Consider the following 22,860-nt stretch of genomic DNA (forward strand, 5'->3'; position numbering starts at 1 on the left):
AAAATGGCCAATTATTTACCTTCACTACTGTTAGACACAGAATAAAAGATATTTTAACCAGGCTTCTTTCAATAAACTCAGAATGACTGATTTATTGGAAAACTAAGTTGCAAGGACTGGTGGCCACACAACTGTACTCTGGAAATATCACTTTTTAAAAAAACCCAGCATGTACACCCACAAAGGACCATGAGATAGGTCTCTGCTGAGATGGGCTTTGTAGGATAGGCTTTAAAAAATAAAGGATAAAATTTTCAAAGTTTAAATCCTGCGAACAGAGTGGGTCACAATAGCTTCTCCCATTAGATACGTGGAGGTTCTCACCAATAGAACTTCAGTGTGGAGGAGAAGGTAGTGCTGGATCAATTCTTCTCATCTCAACATTTCAGGTTTCCAAATGCAGACAAGGTTGGAGCTGCCTTCTTCTCAGCTGATTTCAAAAAACAACATGTCCAAAACTTAAAGCTGGTCTTTGTCACTAGCCTTTGCCAGTTCCTTTCCCAATCAATTAAAGTGACGGCAGTGCAAACAAACACACAGCTCATTCCTCCTCAAGTACAATGCTAGCCAGGTGATTTCTTGGGGAAAGGCATGCTTACTCCAAGTCCAAAGATGAATGTATGTCCTTAAAAAAAAAATCCAAGTGTCTAAATAATGTCTCTTTCCATAATTTAAAAGGAAAATATAGTTTTGAAATATATGATTCTAACAACAGTAATGAATACAAAATTGGGTTTGTTATAATATTATTTTTGTTGGTTAATGATTTCCTGTATAGAAATAAAGATAACATCAATTTTTAACTGAATCTCTCAGATTTTCAGACTTGACAATGGTCACTTTCTGAATCTCTTTGTAACAAGATATTGGTTTGGCTTTTCATGATTTGATAGAAAAGTTGGGAGACACTTAACAGCAGGAATGAATACTTACGCTGCTCATTCTAGCTCCAACAGCAGGAATGAATACTTGAAATACTCTAAAGAGAGATGAAGCGTTGTGACACTTGGGGAAATAATGCACTCAGCTTTCCACACTTCTAGTTCTGATTGAGGTGCAAACTCTTACTAATAGACAGCAGCCTGGGTCTTCCATTTAGGCAGCAATATTGTTGAAGTTTGGATAACTTTACTGGAACTTTTATTCTGTGAAAGTACAAGTACAAGGGGCTGTTTGGCACAGGGCTAAATTGCTGGCTTTGAAAGCAGACCAAGGCAGGCCATCAGCACGGTTCAATTCCCGTACCAGCCTCCCCGAACAGGCGCCGGAATGTGGTGACTAGGGGCTTTTCACAGTAACTTCATTTGAAGCCTACTTGTGACAATAAGCAGTTTTCATTTCATTTTATGTTATCAAGAGTCACTCACCCACACCACAATGCATGGCTTTCAGTCAGCACAACCTAACCATTTCATGTCAGAGTAATGAATTCAGTCTCCTTGAAGACCAATGCTTTAATTTGTTCATTAATGCAAGCTACAAGAAAACAAAGTAAGGACTGCAGAGACTCAATATCAAGGAAATGTAATTCTAAAAATGAAGAATTGGAAGATGCGTGAAAACTAAAATCTGCACTCACTTGTGAATTTCTTTCGCATGAAAACCAATGTGCTTCTTTTCCCATCGTGTCATCCAGTCTTCCACAGTCATTTCAATATTTTCTAGGTCTCCATACTTGTTCAACCTCTTTCCCTCTGGTATATCTATTCCAGCACTCATTGCTGTTTGGGAAAATGCATGTTGTGACAACATGTACAGAGAGAACACAAGAACAAACATCCCAAACTAAATCTTTGAATTTTGTCTGAGGGGGAAAAAACAGATGAACTCCAGTCTTTTAAAAAAAAAACACCACTTTGATTTGGTTTTGCGACAATAACTTCAGTCATGGACAACTTACTAGAAATTCAGGTTATGACAATAACCTTTCCCCAAGTAATCTCACTTGAAATTAAAAATAATAGGCCTTTCCCTGAAATGTGTAGTTTGCACATTTTTTTGAACTATAAATACTCACGTTTTCCTTCTGCAATTTCCCTTCTCTATCAGAAATGACTGACTACTGTTGGAATGCAGTGTTATAAACTCGTAGCCTTCTGGTATCTCTTGCAAATGATCAATTTTTCTAACTTGAGCAATAGTGGGGTCAAGAAACTAAAACAGCTCGCCGAGAGAACGTTTTCAGCGGTCTGATTTTTGAGATGAGCGATCGGGTATCATTAAAAGCACATATTCTCCCCGTTTGTCCCCCACCCCCCCAAATGTCAATCAATAAATACGTGCAAAATGACAAGACGGTACAACACCTGGAGGCAATCTGACTCAAGAAGGCACACATTTATTTGCATGCCCGTACTAAATGGTTAAGTTGCAACTTTTAAATTGTTGGGTTGGGTTCATTTACCTCAAGGCAACGTAATCAAAACGGGAGCAACATGCTGCGGATGGCGGAAATCTTGAAATAAAAAACAGGAAATGCTGGGGGGGGGAGAGGAGAAAAAGAGAACAGACAGACAGAGAGCTGAAACATTAATTTTGTTTCTCTCCGTGTCCACAGGTACCTGACCCACTGAACGTTTTCCAGCATTTTACTGTATTCAGGGCAAGGGCGTGTTGCTCTCCGCCACTGACTCTGGCGCGACCAAAAAGAAACGATTTTCGCCCAGAGTTCTTCCCCCGCACACCCAATTCACTGATATAAAATATTCAACGTGGCTCACCGTCGGGCGTCTCTCTTCGGACTTTGTCAGAGAGGGTGTCTATGGTCGTCGGCACCGTGCAGCTTCAACACCGCGATCGGTCAGGGGCATTTGGAATTGGACGTCACCGACACAAAAAATAGAACCAGAGCCGAAAGTTTAAACATTAAAAACTCCACAGCGGGGCGGGCGAAGCTGACGGGGTGGGGGTGGATCTCGCGGCGACGCTCGGGTTAAAACGATCACCGTGTTCAAATCGAGTCCGTTACAGAACTGCGAGGGAGACTCGAGCGAGCGCCATGGCGCACGCGCGCTGAAGGCGAACCTGAGCTCGAACGAAAGCAACGGGCGGTCTCGGAAGGCAGAGGGGAGAGAGAGAGCGCACGCGCCGATACGAGCCTGGGCGCGAGCGAGCGAGCGAGAGTTAAGTTGCACGCACCCGGCCGGGGAGCTCGAGTTGGGGAGAGGGAGCCGATCGAGGCAGGAACCGGGAGAGAGTGGAGTACGAGAGGCCGCCGCAATGTATTACTCGGACACAGGTGAATGTAATTCTCAGGCCGCTCTGCCTTGGCCGATAACTTGGCAATGGTGGCCCTTTTGTGTTTTGTTTTTGCCCCCGCCCCCCCCCGATTTAATCTCCCCACCAGGCAGTTTGCCGGTGAATAGAACGCGTCAACCGGGGGTGGTGGTGCGGGTCGGTCTGCCTCCTGTCGCCAAGCTGTCGTGGGCCATCTGTGCCTCGTTCATTTTCCCCTCCAGCTGTGTGTATGTTGTGTGAGTGAGAGGAAGGAATCTCGGGGATCCCCAATCCAAGGGCCTGGAGCTCAGGCTTTATGTAGCGATCAGCAGCAACCCAAGTCTGCTTCCCTGTGTATGCACTCGTTGCGGATACACTGAGGATGGCTGAAGCGACATTGTTATCAAAATGGGATACATTATAACTGAAACAAGGGGCGATACATTATAACCGAAGCAAGGTCAATATTAATAACAGGAATGTTTACCTGTTGTTAGGAAAATGTTAACACTGTCCATTTCAACTTTTGACATTGCATTAATCGTTCTTTGAATTGCAGGTGTTTTTCCTGCGTATTTTTTCCGACTTCATTTTTAATGATATTTTTTCTGACTGTATTCATTTAGCATAATTCTGCTCTACATGTGCGTTTCTATAATGTTGAGTACAAGGTTTATCAGCAAGCCACGACAACACTTGTCTGTGTCAATCTAATGTGATTGGTAGTGACGATTGTGAAGCCTTCTTAAAGGGTTAAGGGGAAGTTGAAGGTGGTGATGATTTTCAGTAATTGTAGGTAGGAAGTAATTAAAAAAAAATGTTTTCGACTTAACAGTGCCCCCCCCCAAATTTAAAGAGTGGTGATTTTAAAAGTCTGATAAAAGTTAAATATTTTAATATGTTGGAAGGTTTGCTGTTTTGTCTCATCTTAGTGATTAATTATAGTAATGAATCTTCCTGTAAACTGCAAGAGAATTGTACAAACGGCAGGATTGAATTGTTTTTTTTTTTGCTTAGAATTTGTCTTGAAGACCAATTCTCCAGGAAACAGAAAACCACTTGTAATTTAACCTTGCAATTCGAATTTTCTGATTATTTTGTGTTTAAAGCATCAAACAAATCTCGTTGAATACTCCTTTACCAACAGAAACAGTTTTGTTTAGATTGCTTAAATAGTCAGTACATTATGTGCAGATGGTGATTCATATTTCCATGTGTTCCTGGGATTTGCACCATTGTCATGACCCCTCTATGGCATAGTTTCCTCTTTCTTTTGCTTTGTTCATCTATGAGAAAGTTACTTGTGCCATTATTATGCCGCTTCATGTTTTCCTGGGATTTTTTTTTACTGTTCTGCTGACCTTGCTTCAAACAGAGGAGGCCATATTTTATAATAAAAATGTCATTGCTGTTGTGAGTGTTGTGTGTTATTGTGAAGCAAATCTGACAGCAACTTCGGGAGTCGACATCTACTCAGAGAAACATGGTTCTCAGGAAGTTGCTTTCTGATTTACTCGGCTTGGCTCGAAGCTTCACTACACCGTAACCTTGTTAAGAGATTTGCCATTAAAATACACAAACGGCATGAAGTTACTGTACTTGCTCACTAATTACCTACTAAACAGCCCGAAGTTAGGACTGATGCATTTCGGCACAAATTAATTTCTAACATAAATTAGCAGGCATTTTATTTAAAAGAAAACTCGTTCAGTGTTCTGTCTATATCTGATTTCTACTTCCATTGTCTACAAAATAGGTCTTAAACACTGCCAAACAATCTCCCTGATTCTGAAAATTTACTCTTACAAGTGTGGAGTTTAATTTCTTCAGAATTTAGTTATTGTTGAAAGTATACTAAAAATTGTGATTATAAAAACAAATCTGCCTCTTGCCTTTCTGTCCTTCTTCCTTTTTCTTCTTTTCCCCACCCCTTCCCAATTTTCTTTACCTCACTTTAGTTTGCTTTCTGTACATGCTTTCATGTTGAATTACATATTCAAATTCATACTTCCTGGTTTAACTCTGCATGGCACAGTGAGATTCTTCAACGTGATTGGTTGAAGAGAGATGGTACTGCTTTCTCAAGCCACTGATTTTCTGTAGAGCATGCCACACAGAATACAATTGATGGTAAGTTGCCACTTAAAAGCCCACTTGAAGTCTGAGCTGCTGTTAGCAGAATGAATGGTGAGTTCCATTCTTTTGCCACTGACCATAAAATATTTATGATGGCTCTATCCCCATGAACATCAATAATGATCACTGTTTTCCTGCATTTAATTCTGTTTTCACTACATCGCCATAGGGCTTGAATCATGGCACTAGCGACCTGGCAGTGGGGTGATATTGAACTGAAAATGTGTACACATTTTTAAATGACAGTGGAAATGATTTTGTGCTCCAAAATTTTGTTTTGGAGTAAAAGTTGGAACAAAGCTAAATGTTTCAGCAAAATACCTCATGCTGAGGAAATAAGATTATGGTATTCCAGGTAAAATTTAATATCAATTACACCAGAGAGTCAATTGCATCAATAACAGCTCTTTATAAACTTATTTTTAGCACCACTAGACCTGGGAGAGGTCATGGAAAGCATCAGCTCCATACAGGTGGGGAAGGCATTGGGGCCCGATGGGTTCCCGGTGGACTTCTACAAAAAATTTGCGACAGCACAGACCCTGCATTATGCAGGAGATGTTTGCAGACTCCCTAGCGAGGGCACCTTGCCTCCAATGCTAACACAAGCTACTATCGATACCTAAGAAAGACAAAGACCCAACTGAATGTGGATCATACAGACCTATTTCGCTGTTCAATATAGATGTGAAAATAGTCACAAAAATCCTAGCTGAACTAAGAGGCTGGAGAATTGCGTACCAGATGTTTTCACAGAAGACCAGGTGGGCTTTGAGGGTAGATAACTAATAGTGAACATCAGGCAACTGCTAAATGTGATAATGACCCCATTCGGGGAGCAGAGATGATCGTTTCCCTGGATGCAGAGAAGGCCTTCGACAGAGTCGAGTGGAAATACCTCATGAGGTACTAGAGCAGTTAGGGCTGGGGACTGGGTTCACCTCACTGGTGAAACTCCTGTACAACGCCCCAAGGCAAGTGTACAGACCAACAACACGAGCTCTGAATACTCCCAACTGCACAGAGGCACAAGGCAGGGATGCCTGCTGTCCCCACACCTATTCCCCCAGGCAATCGAGCTGTTGGCAAGTAGCAAGAAGCTGGAAAGGGATCTGAAGAGGAGACAGAGAGCAATCAATGCAGATCATCTGCTCCTCTACATTTTGGACCTGCAAAGTGTTACGGAAGGGATCATGGAGCTACTGAGAGGGTTTGGAGCCTTCTTGGGCTACAAGCTCAACTTGAGAAAGAGTGAAGTCTTCCCTGTGAACCCGAAAGGGGGAGGGGTAGAGCTGGAGGGACTACCATCAAAACTAGCCCAAAGCAAATTCCGCTATCTGGGGATCCAGATCGCCCATGACTGGACACTGATCCACAGGTGGAACCTGACCAGTCTGACGGAGGAAGTAAAAAAGGACCTACAAAGATGGGAGACACTCCGCTCTCCCTAGTGGGTAGGGTGCAAATGATCAAGATGACCGTGCTGCCCAAGTTCCTCTTCCTGTTCAGATCCATACCGGTCTATATCCCCAAGGCCTTCAGCGTGCTTAATAAAATGGTTATGGCTTGTGTGCTAGGGTGAGAACCCCAAAAAGGTCCTACAAAGAAGAAGGAACCTCCCAAACCTCATAGAATCGTAGAATTTACAGTGCAGAAGGAGGCCATTTGGCCCATCGAGTCTGCACCGGCTCTTGGAAAGAGCACCCTACCCAACCCCACACCCCTACCTATCCCATCCCCATAACCCAGTAACCCCACCCAACACTAAGGGCAATTTTGGACACTAAGGGCAATTTATCATGGCCAATCCACCTAACCTGCACATCTTTGGACTGTGGGAGGAAACCGGAGCACCCGGAGGAAACCCACGCAGACACGGGGAGAACGTGCAGACTCCGCACAGACAGTGACCCAAGCCGGGAATCGAACCTGGGACCCTGGAGCTGTGAAGCAATTGTGCTAGCCACTATGCTACCATGCTGCCCTAGACAGTAAAGTCACTATAGTCCCAGATGACCATAGGCTGCTTTCCCCTTTGAGGGGGAGAGCTGACTGGTGGTGATTTAACCTGAGGATCACCCCTCCTCAGGTGAGGGGGAAGGTTGAACCTTCATGAATAACCTCAGCCGGTATGGGAATTGAACCCTCATTGCTGGCCTTGTTCCTACATCATAAGCCAGCTGTCCAGCCAACTGAGCTAAACTGAAGAAGACCTACAGTAAACTGAAGTAAACCTACAGTGCTAACACTGGACAGCCACTGCAATAGGGGTGAGGGAAGGGTGAAAAAACCAGGAATGGGTAAGGATAGAGGAGAGATCCTGTACAGGGACGACACTCCGGGCCCTCGTCACAGCAGTACTCTCATCCCTGCCAGCCAAACACTCAACAAGCCCAGTGGTGGCAGCCACACTCCGAACTTGGCATCAAATGAGATGGCACTTTGGCCTAACCAAAATGTTGACTATGGCCTCCATCTGCGGAAACCATATGTTTGTGCCAGCCATGCTAGAAGCCACCTTTAGGAGGTGGAGACAAAACAGGGGATGCTGACCGTTGGGGAATTCTACAAAGAGGACAGGCTAGCGACCTTGGAGAAACTGTTGCTCTCTTTGGTTGTTTCTAAATATGGCGGTCAATATGGTCGCCTTCCTTAATTCTAATTACGTTTGCTTCAGAGTCGCCAGGTATCTTTCGATACCGCCACAAGGTTCAAACCCGAATACTGATCAAAGAGTCGGTACACCAGTTAGTTAGTTCAAAGTCATTACTATTTATTTACACACACGGCAATATCTACTCGTGCACGAAATACTACAGACTAAACTATCACTACTGCTAAAGCCTATACTTAGCTTCAGGCGCCCACTCAGTCAGAGGAACAATGGCCATTGTACGGTTCTGAGGCTGCTTGAGTCAAAGTGGTAGAGGGGAACAGCTAAGGTCGTCCGTCTGGTAGCGAGAGTTGACCTTGGACTTACTTGCTTCTGGTGTAGCTGGTGGAAGGGTCTCTCCGCTTTGAGAGCTGATTCCAAGAGAACAATTCTCTCTTGGGGCCTTCTTATACCCAAAGGGGTTTCGCGCACTTTTGGGCGGGCCTTGAATTTGGCCCCAATCAATTGGGCCATTTCTTGATCATTCGCATTGATCCTGACCAATACAGGGGTGGGTGCCCTGATGGCTGGGCATGTCCTAGGTGGCCGTTGGCCTTGCTTTGTTTCTGCTTTCGGTTTGGGGAACTGGCACCGCGAGGTCTGGGGCCAGATCGGTTACTTAAGTATCTTCCTTTGTTCCCGGAGATGGGCCATCCATATGCTAATGGGCCTACAGTTTCAGTCTCGTCTGGGAGCTGTTTCTCCAATATGCAGACAGGCTCTGTGCCTGCCTGCTTTCTTAGCATTGTGCATATTTCCCTGCAATCTTTGCAAATGTCCATTTTGTATTCTGGAAGTGGCCATCCCAGATGGCTACAAAACTGACAGACTACAGCTGCCCAACGGGGACAAACTGAGACATCTACAGGTAAAGAGCATCTCCGCAAGGCGATGACAACATATCCACGGATGCACAATGTTAGAGGAACTACTGGACGTGGGTAACCTGGGAGGGGCAATCTGCGGAGACCTGTACGGACGACTATTCGAAAGGGATGCTGCACACTCTCAAATGCAGGAAAGAACTGGGGATAGAAATAGGGTGGGGACTCTGGAGCGAAGCACTGAACAGAGTCAACTGTTGCTAACTTTTCGTTGGTTCTTAATTTGGCTCTATTTAATCACGTTTGCTCAAGAGTCGCCAGGTATCTTTCGACACCGCCACAAGATTCAGAACCGAATGCTGATCAATGACTCGATACACCAGTTAATACGTTCAAAAGCGATGCTCATTTATTTACACACAGTCAAATCTACTCATGCATAAACTCTACAAACTAAACTACCACTATTATTAAAGCCTATACTTAGCTTTGGGCACCCACTCAGTCAGAGGAACAATGGCCGTTGCTCGGTTCTGAGGCTGCTGGGTTGAGCTGTTTACAGGGTAGCAACTAGGAGCGTCTATCTCATAGCGTGCGTTGACATGGAACTTACTTGGTCTGCTGTAGCTGCTAGGCTGGTCTCTCTCTTCGCTGAGAGCCAAAGCCAAAGGAGAGCGTTCTCCCTTGGGGGATACCTTTTATACCCAAAAGGGCTTTGCACTCTTTTGGGCAGGCCTTGCACTTGGCCTCAACTAATTGGGTCTTTCCCAATCATCGGTATCGATTTTCCTCCAATGGAGGGGTGGTTTCCTGATCGCTGGGCGTGTCCTGGTGACTGTCCGTCTGCTTTGTCTTAGCTTCTTCTGGCGCCGGGGAATCTGTCCTAACATTGTGTATCTAAATGTTTCCCTTTTGTCCCCGGAGATGGCTCATTAGTATGTAAATCGTTTGGTAGTTTCTGTCCTGTCTGAGCGTTTAAGGTTCTAATCAACAGATTGAGCTTGCTCCTGCTTGTTTCTTAGCATTGTCCAATTTTCCCTGCAGTCTTTGCAAGTGTCCATTTTGTAATCGGAACGTGGCCATCTCGGATGGCTACACACCTCCACTACTAAGCTAAGTGCACAAAGCTAAGCCTCATGCAATTGAAAGTCATGCCCAGACACCACCTAACAAGAACCCGAATGAGCAGGTTCTTCCTGGAGGTGGAGGACCAGTGTGAATGGTGCCAGGGAGCCTGGCCAACCACACCCGCTTGCCCCAAGCTTGTCGGGTACTGGACTGCCTGCTTTCAAGCAATGTCCAAGATAGTGAGGATGGAGCTACCCCCAAAAGTGGTAGTCTTTGCAGTATCGGACCTATTTATAGCCAGAACTATTTCTAGGGAAGGGGACTGACACCTTTGCCTTCCTTCCCTAATCGCTCGCTGAAGAATCCAGAATGTGGAGCCCATTCACCAACTTGTTCCAGGACCTGTTTGAAGCCAACATCCAATAGAGAGGGGGGGGGGGGTTTGCACAAGGGAGCAGGTAGAGAAAGGGGGATGTGCATGGAGTCGAAGGGAGGGGGGGCCAGGGAGAGAGGGGCTGGTGGTTTGGGAACAGCCAGAACAGACAATAGGGGGCCAAGAGCATGGCCGCAAAGAACAAGATTGCGGCCTTCCTGTGTCCGCCATGGCTTGACCAGTTGCACACATGGTGGCTCCTCTTGGAGATGTCTGTTTTTGACCATTCTGCCCAATTGATGAGTGCCTTTGGTGATAAATGGTGAGGAAGGCAGGGGACGTGGCAGATTATCCCCCAGGGTGGAATGAAGAGTGGGTACTAGACCCAGCTAAAGTTGGTGAACGCCCTAGCTCAGTTGAAGGATCCTCGTGCGCAGCAACAGTGGGAAAGATGGCGGAAGGGGATGGGTCATCGTCAACAGCCACATTGCCGAAGGAGCAGTTTAATGAGTTTTCTAAAAGAATTTCGACAACCGTGAAACAAAATGCAGGGGGACTGGTCGATCTTTATTGAGGGTGGAGCAGCACCCCTACGGACCTCTATGGATCGAGTGGAGAAGCGTCAGGAGACATGGTGCGATGATCAAAGAGGTGGAAAGGATGGTCTCGAACCAGAGTAACCAGATTGTGCCATTGGATGTCGCTGTTGGGGGAAGCGTGCAAGATGCTGTGGACGAGTGTAGACTAGGAAAATAGATCCAGGTGGCAGAATTTGTGCGTCGTAGGTCGGCCAGAGGGAGTGGAGGGAACGAGTGCCACCAGCTATGTTGCAAAAATGTTTGAGAAGTTATTTGAGAGGGCTCCTGGAGTGGATTGTACCATCGATCCCTGATACAGGTGCAAGGATGGGGAAGCCGCCCCGGCCTGTGATTGTGCGTATGTACAAATTTCAGGTAGAAAAATATTCTTGAGATGGGTCAAGGCAACTCTGGACTGTAGCTGGGAGTGGAACCAGGTCCTGGTATATCAGCATATTGGGGCTGAACTGGCCAAGTGAGGTCACACAGGGCCAAGGTGGCATCCTTCTGGACCAAGGCTTGGCTTGGGGTGCTGTACCTTGCCAAGTTGTGGGTAACGTTTAAGGGCAAGGAACATTATTTTCAGATGCCAAAAACGGCAAATGACTTTGTTCAAGAGCATGGGCTAGTGGCGGGACATTTTGTATGGTTCATAATTTGTCAGATGTATGTTAAATTGCATCTGTTGCTTTTTTGTTTGTTTGTATGTGTGATGTTACTTATGTGTGATTTCTATTGCTGTTGGGTTGTTGGGGAGGGGTTTGTGATGATGAGTGGAATGCTGGTGCGGGTGCCGGAGATTTTGCTTAATGTGTACGCACCCAATTGGGACAACGTGGATTTTATTAAGAAACTGTTAAGAGTCCATTCTGAATTTGTACTCCCATAAGTTAATTTATGGGGAGTGACTTTAAGCGTGTGCTGGACCCCGGGTGGACAGATCGAGGTCCAAATCTATGGCTAGGACAAGTATGGCAAGGGAGCTAGGGGCATTTATGGAACAGGTGGGGGCATAGACCTGTGGCACATGGCGAGAGGGAATATTCCTCCTTCTCGCATGTTCCATTAGGTAGACTCCCGAATAGATTTATTTGTCGTGGAGAAGGAGGTGGTGAGGGCAGAGTATGCAGGTATAGTCATCTTGGACCATGCACCGCACTATAGGCTTGAGATGGGGTGGGCACAAAGGCCGGGATGGAGATTCACTTTGTGGTTATTGATGGACAAAATGTTTTCCAATAAGGTATATGTGGAATTTAATCTAAACGGGGAGGTCTCTGCAGCCATGTTCTGGGGGCATTGAATGCGGTGGCCCGGGGGAAGTGATTTCTTTCAAGGCCCATAGGGATAAAATAGAGAGGGAGGAGAGGCAGAGGCTACTGGAGAATATTGTGGCGGTAGATCGCAGATATTTGGCAACTCCGACCAGGCAGCTTGTGGCGGAGAGGAAGGATATGCAGGGACAGTTTGCTTGATAACGGGAAAGGCTGTGGTCAGCTATGTCGGGTAAGGGGTGCCCAGTAGGAGTATGGTGAGAAGGCTAGCCGCTTCCGAGCCCACCAGTTGAGGCGGCTCCATTGGAAATTGTGCAGGTAAGGGCAGGGTTGGGGGGGGGGGGGGGGGGGGGGAGGTCACTGCGCCAAAGAAAACCAATCAGGCTTTTGAGGCCTTATTGGGGGCTATACAACTCCAAGCCCAGGGCGGGGATGCAGATATGGGGTGCTTTCTGGATGGGTTAATAGTCCCCGAAGTGGAAGAGGAGAAGTGGCAAACATTGGAATAGCCATTGCAGTTGCTGGAGATAGTGGAGGGGGTAGGGCTGATGCAGTCTGGGAAGGCACTGGGGCCGTGTGGCTTCACGGTCAAATTTAATAAGCAGTTTTTGCGGGAACTGGCCCTTCGCTTGAGTATGTTCAATGAGGCACCATTGGCACAGGCCTCTGTTTCTTTGATTCCAAACAAAGATAAGGATCCGCTGTAGTGTGGGTCTTACAAGCCCATTTCTTTGTTAAACTCTGATGTAAATATACTGGCCAAGCTGCTGGCAAGGCGATTGGAATGGTGTGTGCTGGAGGTACCCTCAGGATCAGACTGGGTTTGTGAAGGAGTAGCAGTTCTCATCTAACATTGGGAAGTTATTGAATGTTGTCATGACCCCGTCGAGTAGAAGGGTGCCGGAGGTGATTGCATCAATGGACCAGAGAAGGCCTCTGATCGAGTTGTGTGGCGATACCTGTTTGAGGGCCTGAGGAGATTTGGGTTTGGACTGACATTTATGACAGGAGTATGGTTACTCTATGCATCCCCATGGTGGGAATGAGGACGAATGGGATGGACTCTAAATATTTCAGGCTACATAGGGGAACGAGGCAGGGATGCCCTTTGTCGCCATCGAGTTTTTGCATTGGCAATAGAGCCCTTGGCGATTGCACTCCGAGCTTCAGAGGAGTGGCGGGATATTGTAAGGGAGCGGCAAAGAGCATGAGGCTTGAGAAGGGTGGGTGGGCACAAAGGCCCGGATGGAGATTCGATTGTGGTTATTGGTGGAAAACATGTTTTCCGATAAGGTGTATGTGGAATTTAATCTAAATGGGGATGTCTCTGCAGCCATGTTCTGGGAGGCATTGAATGCGGTGGTCCGGGGGAAGTGAGGGAGTAGAGGCAGAGGCTATTGGAGGATATTGTGGAGGTAGATCGCAGATATTTGGCAACTCTGGGGTAGAAGATTTTAGTGAGAGGTGTGGGCAGGGTCTGGTGAATCATGCCCATATGTTCTGGAGGGGTGGGCGGGTGAAACTGGAGGTTTTTTGGGAAGTGGTGTTCACGGCTCTGTCGGATAGTGGGGTTCGATGTGTCCTTTGAAGGCAATGTTTGGAGTCTCGGAGCTGTAGTGGCTACGAGAGGGGAAAGGGAACGATGTGGTGGCCTTTGCTTCCTTGATTGCTTGGCAAAGGATTTTGCTGAACTGACAGCCGGCAGTGCCACCTGGAGGTGGGGGGGGGGGGGGGGGGGGGGGGGGGTCAGAAGATGGGTTTTACACATGATGGCGTCCGTTACTATCCATATTCAAAGACCTGTCTCATCAGTGGGGAAGGAAGGGGGATGGTTTAGGGGGTTATAAAGTGGGGAAAAAAATTACAAACTATGTGTAGCTTGTGTATTTGAAGAGGGTCTATGTTATCTAATTTTACTTGAGTTTGGAATTGCAACTTTGTGATGAGGCTGTGGTTGTGATCCTCTTGCTTGAATTTGAGATTGAAGGCGTGCAAGAGAGAATGCGCTGAGGGAAGAAGGAGGTGGAGAGCCAGCACCACGTTCTCATGCCCCATGGTATGCTGCCTTAAATGTTTTTAAAGCACCAAGTTGTAGATTAATACCACAGATATAATCTTCGTTATTTTGACTCTGCAATACAAATACATGGATTACTTTGTTCAAAATGCAACATAATTACCAATACATTGTACTTGGCAATCGCTATTTAATAATTAATTTTGCTTCATCTACATTTTGCCTATTTGAAGGGGATGTGGTGTATCATTGAACAAGTAATTAATTGCATAATTTGGGGCATCTGATATTCAAAATTACCTTTTGCAATAGTAGCCAAACGTACTGGTGTCCTATGACACCTTGCAACCTGAAACATTCCAACATGATGGTTGATTTTCTGATGTCAGTTGGTGTTATTTGAATAAGTATCCTTTTTGAAAGTAGGACCTTTGGACATCCATTATTAGTTCTAACTGCTTGGCTATAGTTAATTGAATCATCGAATCCCTAAAGTGCTGAAGGACCCATCAAGTCTGCACCGACTTTCTGAAAGAGCACCCTATCCCCGTAATCTTGTAACGCCCACCTAAACTATGGACAAAGGGCAATCCACTCAACCAAATCTGAACCTAGCTGAGCCAAACATCAGTGTTTTTTTTTTTTTTTGAGCACATTTCTGCAGCTGACAAAGCATATTGCAAGGACACTGAGTGTCTCACTGGTGCGAGCACACTATGGTGGTCAGAGAAAAGACAGTTGTGCTAAGTGACCCCTGCTTGCTGTAGTCAGGATTGATTCCATGACGAGGGGAAACTGCTATAGTAGCAGTATGCAAAAAGAGTCAAAAACAAGATTTGGATAATTTTACACCTATTAGCTTTACATCTGTAACAGGCTAATGGCTGGAAGAGATCATTAGAGATACAGTTTATGAACACCTGCACGAAAGGTGGGTAATTGAGGCTCAACAGAGTTCCAGGAAAATAAGGTTCTGTTTTATAAGCCTGATTAATTTATTTTTGAGGAAATTGCTCGTTTGGGGGATGAGGATAGCCCAGTTGACATTAGATATGTTTATTCTTTGGAAAAATGCTGCATGATGTACAACTTAATTCTGTGGAGTTGAAGAGAAAAAATATTGGATTGGCTAAAGAAGTGGCTGCATTCTCATAGCCAAGATGGTTGTTAATTAGTATTTGAGTAAAAGTCAGTTGCAAGTGGATTACCGAAGAATTTGGCCATCAGACCATTGCTGCTGACCATATATGTTGATGATCCAGATCTTGAATGAGTTGTCACTTTGCAAATCTGTAATAATATTCCTGGAACATGATGTTTGAATCTCTCCAATTTCTACCCTGCCTGAGTATCAAAATCGTTTTTACCAATACTAAAAAATGACGTCCTGTGTGGCTTTGACAAAACAAACTATCCTTTTTTTTCATGTCTGTCTGGAGCCTTTGAAATAGTTGGGTTGGGTTGCACACATCTGGTTCCATTCATACCAATCTAATAGTTCTTCAATTCTGCCCACAAACTCTGTTTTCTAGCCACTATCTCAATCCCAGATTTGACCTCATGAGTTTTCAACTACAAATCCATGTGATCTCTTAAGACTACCTATTTCCACCTCTGGAACACTGACTCCAACTCCGCTTCAGCTCATCTGCTGTTGAAACTCGCATTACCTGCCTTTGTTAACTCTAGGCTTGACTATTCCAATGTATGCTTCTGGTCCTCTACCCATGGTAAACCTGATGTCATCCAAAACTGTGCAAGTTAGGATATCAACAGCAGAGTCCCATTCGCCCATTTCACCTTGATCTATGACTTACATTGGCTCCCATTTAAGCAACATCTTATTTTCAAATCCCTCTGTCTCACCCTTCCCTCACTTTGTAATCTCCTCCATCCCATGACCCACCAAGACATCTGCGCTCTTGAATTTGACCTCTTAAGAATCCCTGATTTTAATGCTCCACAGTTGGTGTCCGTGCCTTCAGTTGTGTTGGTCCTAAGACCTGGGATTTCCTTCTTACTCCAGCCTATCTGCATCGGCTTTCTCCTTAAATTCTATCTCTTTGACCAAACCTTAGTCCATCTCCTCTAATGAGGTACAAGTTAGAACATGGGCAGCAGAGTTTTGGATGACATCCAGTTAATCAAGGGTAGAATGTAGGAGGCTGGCCAGGAGTGCATTGGATTAGTCACACTTTGTTCATGAAGGCAGCGCTGAAGATTTCAACAGCTGATGAGCTGAAACAGGGACTGAATCGGACAATGTCCGGGAGGTTGAAAAACAGTCTTGGAGATGACGTGGTTATGTGGCTTGGTGTCAAACTTTGCTTTAAAGCTCTAGTTTATTAAAGCACTTGAGGTATTAAAATACTATACAAATGCAAGTTTTTATTGGATACAAGTATTGAGGAACGGGAGGGGGACCCTGAAAAGAAAAACATGATTACATTCAAATTTAAGTGGAGAAGTTGGACTCCCATCTGGCAGAACACAATTAATCAAAATATAGCATTAGCATGTGGGTGGGGCTACACAATTAATATAAATAGAGCGTAAGCATGTGGTGGGGCTAACACCAACATGTGTATACAATGCAGGGTTCCACACTAATGTTTGTTGAGCAGGAAAAATCCATTGTTGTTACAGTACATTAGCCTTGAAAGGTTCACGACCAATGCCACAATGTTGCAGCAAAAACATAAGACAAGAGTGACATTTGCATTGTGGCAACCCTATACGATAATTATTTTACAGGACAGTGATACTCTAACTACTAGGTCTGGTGTAAAATCTATGCACATTCAATTGTAAAAAGGCATGTCTGCGACAACAGCGGCTTGTATTTATATATAGTTCCTTTTAATGTAAATAAAATATCACTAGGTGCTTCACAAGAATGAATGTCTGACACCCGAGTCACATAAGGGATTAGTAGGCCAGATGACCTAAAACCTGGTAAAAGAGGTTTGTTTTAAGGAGGGCCTTCAAGGAAGAAAGATGTGGAGAGGCAGAGAGGAATGGTAAGGGTATTCCAGAGGTTGAAGCCAAGGCAACTGATAAATGGTGGATAATAGAATTAAATGATGCTGCACCTGAAGAATTTTATAACTGTTCAATGTTCATTTTGGAAGTTCAAAAACTAACCTTAGATTAGCTGTAATAATAATAATCTTTATTGTCACAAGTGGACTTACATTAACACTGCAGTGAAGTTACTGTGAAAAGCCCCTAACCACCACATTCCGTCCGGCGCCTGTTCGAGTACACGGAGGGAGAATTCAGAATGTCCAATTCATCTAACAGCATGTCTTTCAGGACTTGTAGGAGGAAACCGGAGCCCCCGGAGGAAACCCACGCAGAAACAGGGAGAACGTGCAGACTCCGCACAGACAGTGATCCAAGCCGGGAATCAAACCTGCTACCCGAGCGCTGTGAAGTAACAGTGCTCACCACTGTGTTACTGTGCCGCCCGTGTGACTCCATTTATAGCATTCCTGCACTGACTCAAGATTGTGGGTTTAATTCTCATTCCAAGGAACTGAGCCCAAAGATCTAGGTTGATCCTCTTATGGAGGACAAATGGAGTGCTACGCTATTGAATGTTCTGTCTTTGTGATGAAATGTCAAACTGAGATATTTGTGCTCTTGGGTGGATGTTATAGGTCCCATGTTGTTAATTTGAGGAAGATCCTGGAACTTAATCTTGTGCTTGTTTGGGCTCTCTCTTTTACTCCATCTCTTGCAGACTAACTCATGACTTTTACTCTTGTATTCGCTTACACTGACACACTCATTCGCTTTCACTCCTAATTCTTTCACTAACACTGAAACTCATGGACACTCAATTTTTCTGCACACTCTGTCACTCTAGTAGATTGACCTCTTTACCTGTGGGGAGACGGAATTGTATCCTGGTGACAAGGTAAGAGGATTACACCCTGATCTTCTAGTGTTAGGGGATTGTATTCCTAACTTTGTTGAGAATATTTTGTGTAGTTTTAGTCTGTCCACATGGCGGGTGATGAAAAGGTCATGGAGAATTTTTGGGTAATTGATTAATGCATGGTTTATAAAATGTGATTTGCCATAATAGGCTCAGACCACTATCTCTAGGACTTTACAGTGCCTATGTGGATAGATTTGAATTAGGTTAAGGAGAAGCAGGTGATGTGCATGTAAAAGAAGCTAGTAAGATGTTAGATTTTTCTTTTTCTTTTTACTTTAATGTTTTTATTGGGTTTTTGGTGTACAAAACAGATAAATAAGAACAGATATAAATAAGAACAGACAGTGAGAGTTATGCAAGAGAGTACATAAGGAGTAATTACACAATAGCACAGTGGTTAGCACTGTTGCTTCACAGCTCCAGGGTTCCAGGTTCGATTCCCGGCTTGGGTCGCAGTCTGTACGTAGTCTGCACGTTCTCCCCATGTCTGCGTGGGTTTCCTCTGGGCACTCCGGTTTCTTCCAACAGTCCAAAGATGTGCAGGTTAGGTGAATTGGCCAAGCTAAATTGCGCTTAGTGTCCAAAAAGGTTAGCTGGGGTCACTGGGTTACGGGTATAGGGTGGAGGTGTGGGCTTAAGTAAGGTGCTCTTTCCAAGGGTCGATGCAAACTTGATGGGTCGAATTGCCCCCTTCTGCACTGTACATTTTATGATGCTAGAGTTATTTACATCAAGATTGTTTTTTTTAACTATTTACATATATACATCACAGTTTCCCCTTCCCTTCTATCCCTTCTTCACAGTGTTTGCTGTAGCCATTGTGGTCTCCAACGTTTCATTCCCCGCTGGTTTTCCCTTCGGCTTTCTCTCCTCTGGTTCCTGTCGTTGTTACCCCTGCCTCCCCCCTTCCCTTTTGTGTTGTGGCTACTCTCTTTTGGTCTTTGGCTTCCTAGTTGTTGGCTACAAACAGGTCTTGGAACAACCGAGTGAATGGCTCCCATGTTTTGTGGAAGCAGTCTTCCGACTCGCGTATGGCGAATTTGATTTTCCAAATTTAGAGAAATTCCGACTGGTCGGACAGCCAATCTGCAGCTTTGGATGGTGCTGCTGACCGCCAGCCGAGCGGGATTCTCTCCCTGGCGCTCAGGGAGGCAAAGGCAAGGGTGTTGGCCCTCCTCCCCATGAAGAGATCTGGCTGTTCTGATACCCCTAAGACTGCCAGCAAGTCTGGGGCAAGACGAGAACATGTGGGCATGGTTGGCCAGGCTTCCTTGGCACCGTTTCCATATGCCCTCCATCTCAGGGAAGAACCTGTTCATTTGGGGTCTGGTTAAGTGGTTTCTGTGTACCACTTTGAGCTGCATTAGGCTTAGCCTTGCGCATGTGGAGGTGGAGTTGACCCTATGCAGTGCTTCGCTCCAGAGTCCCCACCCTATTTCAAGCCCCATGTCTTCCTCCCACTTCTCGGGCAGCACGGTAGCATAGTGGTTAGCACAGTTGCTTCACAGCTCCAGGGTCCCAGATTCGATTCCCGGATGGGTCACTGTCTGTGCGTAGTCTGCACGTTCTCCCCGTGTCTGTGTGGGTTTCCTCCGGGTGCTCCGGTTTCCTCCCACAGTCCAAAGATGTGCGGGTTAGGTGTGTTGGCCATGCTAAATTGCCCGTAGTGTCCATAAAATGTTAAGTGGGGGATACTGGGATACAGGGGTTGGGTAGATACGTGGGCTTCAGTAGGGTGCTCTTTGTAAGGGCAGGTGCAGACTCGATGGGCCGAATGGCCTCCTTCTGCACTGTAAATTCTATGATTTCTCCCTTGTCTCGCCCAGCTGGGTGTTCACCCCCCTTAGCAGTCGTCTGTACATGTCACCTCAGTTCCTTCCCTAAAATGTCCACGTCCAGCAGGTACTCCAGCAATGATGGTCGTGGGTATGTCCTTGTTTCTTTTCGTAGGAAGTTTTTTTGAGTTGTAGGTACCTAAGTTCATTGCTCCCTGTCAGTTGGAATCATTCTGTCAGCTCCGCGAGCATTGTTAACCTGTTGTTGGCGTACTGGTCTCTAACTGTCAGCATCCCCGTCCTGTCTCCACCTTTTGAAAGAGATTTCCACAGAAAACTACAAAAAGTCCATCATGCAAACCAGCCTCCCATCCATTGACTCTGTCTATAATTCCCGTTGCAAAAAAGGTAACCAACTTAATTAAGGACCCCACGCATCCCAGACACACACTTCCACCTTCTTTCGTCAGGAAATAGATACAAAAGTTTGAGGTTACGAACCAACCGACTCGAGACTGCCATCAGACTTTTGAATGGACGTACCTTGTATTAAGTTGATCTTTTCTCTACACCCTACATATGACTGCAACATTACATTCTGTAGTTTCTCCTTCCTTCCCTATGTACGGTATGCGATGTCTGCATAGCATGCAAGAAACAATACTTTTCGACTTCCGGTGACGGCGGGCGGGAGGCAGCCGCACATTGGACGGCTCCCGTTCGGGAACGCCATTTTCGAGTTCGAGTAACGCCCGGTCCTAGGGCCAGCGACGGCAGTAAAAGCCGGGAGATAGCGCAAGAAGAAGGATGTCGAAAATCACCAAAAAAACGGCCGGGTAAAAAGCGGCTGAAAGTCCGTTGGAGAGGGGAAAGGTCACCACGGGGTCAACAAAGAAAATGGAGGCTGGAGCACCAGGGGAGGCCGCAGTGCTTACGGCTGAAGAACTAACTAAGGTGATGGCTGCGGAATTCCAAAAGCAGTTGGTGCAGATTGAGAAATGTATGGAGATGGTGAGGAAGGAGATGAGGGAGCTTTTGAATGTGCTGCTGGAGGAGGCGGTTTTCCCGGTGAAGATGGCGGTGGCGAGTGCAGTGGCGGAGGTGCGAGAGCAAGGGGAGGCGCTGAAGGAAGTGGAGGAGACGGTATTGCAGCACAGTGATCAACTTGCCTCGATGGGGAAGGAGATGCGGAAGGTGATGGACATGAACAAGAATCTGCGAGGAAAAATGGAAGATCTGGAAAACCGATCCAGGCGACAGAATTTGAGGGTCGTGGGGCTGCCCGAAGGAGTTGAAGGACCGAAGCCGACTGAGTATTTTGCCGCGATGCTGGCAAAACTACTGGGGGAGGGGGAGGACCCCTCCCGATATGAACTGGATCGGGCTCACGGTCGTGGAGGACTGTACCAAAGGCGAGTGAGCCGCCAAGGGCAGTGACTCTGTGCTTCTGTAGGTACAGTGTGAAGGAGAAGGTCCTGAGCTGGACCAAGCAGAAGCGGGTGGTGCAGTGGGCTGGAGCTGCTATACGTGTATACCAGGACTTTACGGTGGAGCTGGCGAGGAGGCGGGCTGCCTTCAACTGGGTGAAGAGGGCACTGCACAATGGCATGGTGCAGTGCGGCATTGTATATCCAGCGAAGCGGAGGGTGACTTACAAGCTCAGGGACTTTTATTTTGGAACGGCGGAAGCAGCGGAGGAGTTTGCTAAGGCAGAAGGACTGTGGCAGAACTGACAAATTGAGGAATGGTCATGTGCCAATGTAACCTCATGACTGTATTTTCTTTTTTTTGTATCACTGCGCGCAGGTGTAGAGGCTAAAGGAGCCAATGTTGCATATATTTGGACAAGGGAAGGGATGGGACTTTCACTCGAAAGGAGGGCTCTTTGGGGTGTTGGTGGATATGTGGGGTTTGTGTGCTAAAAGGGGCTTTCCTAGGGCCGGGAAAGGGACCCGGGCGGGGCCTCCATGCTGGCCGGTTTAAGCCGGCCAGTGAACGGGAGTGAGGTGGGGGAGGGGCTGCGGCCATCGGAGCCTGACAGAACAGGGTCCGAGTGGTCTAGCCAGGGTGGAAGTTGGGGGGAGGGAACCGAGGTTGGGGGAGGGAACCGAGGTTGGGGGAGGAGTTTTACAAGAGGCAGTGGACGGGAGGAGCTGGAGACTTTGGGGGGGGGGGTACAACTTTGGGGTATCATGTACGGTACTCTCTTAGAGGCTGGATGGCGTGGGTTGGGGGGGGTGGAGAGCCGTGTCGATTAAGGGTGACTACGGGTAATCCCGGATTCCTTTTTGTCATTTGTTTATGTAAACAGGCGGGTTGAGGTTTGGGGGTTGGTGGGCGGATGGGATCGTTGTTATTATGGGGATTGATATATCTTGTTGATTATTGTTTATTGTTGATGGGTGTAAATGTGGGAGAAAACGTGAAAAAGGAGGAGAATTTAAAGAAAAGAAACAATACTTTTCACTGTATACTAATACCATCCCTCTGGCCCGTAACCATCCTCGTCACAGTGAACACCATCCTCTTATTTAGCAAAATGGCTAACCCCCAGGCCCTCGTCCCATAACCGGAATGGTACGTCTGTCCCACCCCAGTCGTTCCTCACACGCAGTCTGCCCTTTTTCTTCAGGCAAATCTGGGGCAAAGGAAGCCTGACCTCATGGGAAGAACAGTGACCGTGGCCATTGCTATAGTCACCTGGAACGTTAGGTGTGTCACCTGGAGGAAGACTATGTTGGCTTTCATGTTTCTCAGGTGGTCTAAGAATCTGGATCTTTTCACTGGGCCGTTAAGTCCCCAAACGTTCCAGGTGACTGTTCTGATGGGGGTTTTTGTCCCCCCGCTCCTGTGGGATTAACCATACTTGCCTGTTGGATGTGCCTCTCTCCTCCGGGGTTTCCGTTTGTTCGGGGGCCATCCAAAAGTGCCACGGTCACTGTTCTCCCCATGAGGTTGGGCTCCTGCACTCTGGGGTTTCCCTTTGTCCAGGGGTGTCCA

General features: G+C 46.2%; 2 protein-coding genes across 2 annotated transcripts in view; one reads left to right on the forward strand and one right to left on the reverse strand.

Annotated features, from left to right (window-relative positions):
- The window catches only part of LOC140425425 (probable thiopurine S-methyltransferase), a 117,526-nt gene extending 114,510 nt beyond the window's left edge, over positions 1-3,016 (reverse strand). The window contains exons 1-2 of the mRNA XM_072509695.1: positions 2,721-3,016; positions 1,580-1,721 (exon numbers count right to left, since the gene is read on the reverse strand). Of these exons, the coding sequence (XP_072365796.1) occupies positions 1,580-1,719 (140 nt within the window). The 5' untranslated portion in view covers positions 1,720-1,721; positions 2,721-3,016. The remainder of the gene's footprint in view (positions 1-1,579; positions 1,722-2,720) is intronic.
- Positions 1,888-22,860, forward strand: part of kdm1b (lysine demethylase 1B) — a 274,704-nt gene continuing 253,731 nt past the window's right edge. Inside the window, exons 1-2 of the mRNA XM_072510250.1 lie at positions 1,888-1,935; positions 2,961-3,238. Coding sequence (XP_072366351.1) covers positions 1,888-1,935; positions 2,961-3,238 — 326 coding nt within the window. The remainder of the gene's footprint in view (positions 1,936-2,960; positions 3,239-22,860) is intronic.

This window comes from Scyliorhinus torazame, chromosome 6 (assembly GCF_047496885.1).
Source record: "Scyliorhinus torazame isolate Kashiwa2021f chromosome 6, sScyTor2.1, whole genome shotgun sequence".
NCBI lineage: Eukaryota > Metazoa > Chordata > Chondrichthyes > Carcharhiniformes > Scyliorhinidae > Scyliorhinus > Scyliorhinus torazame.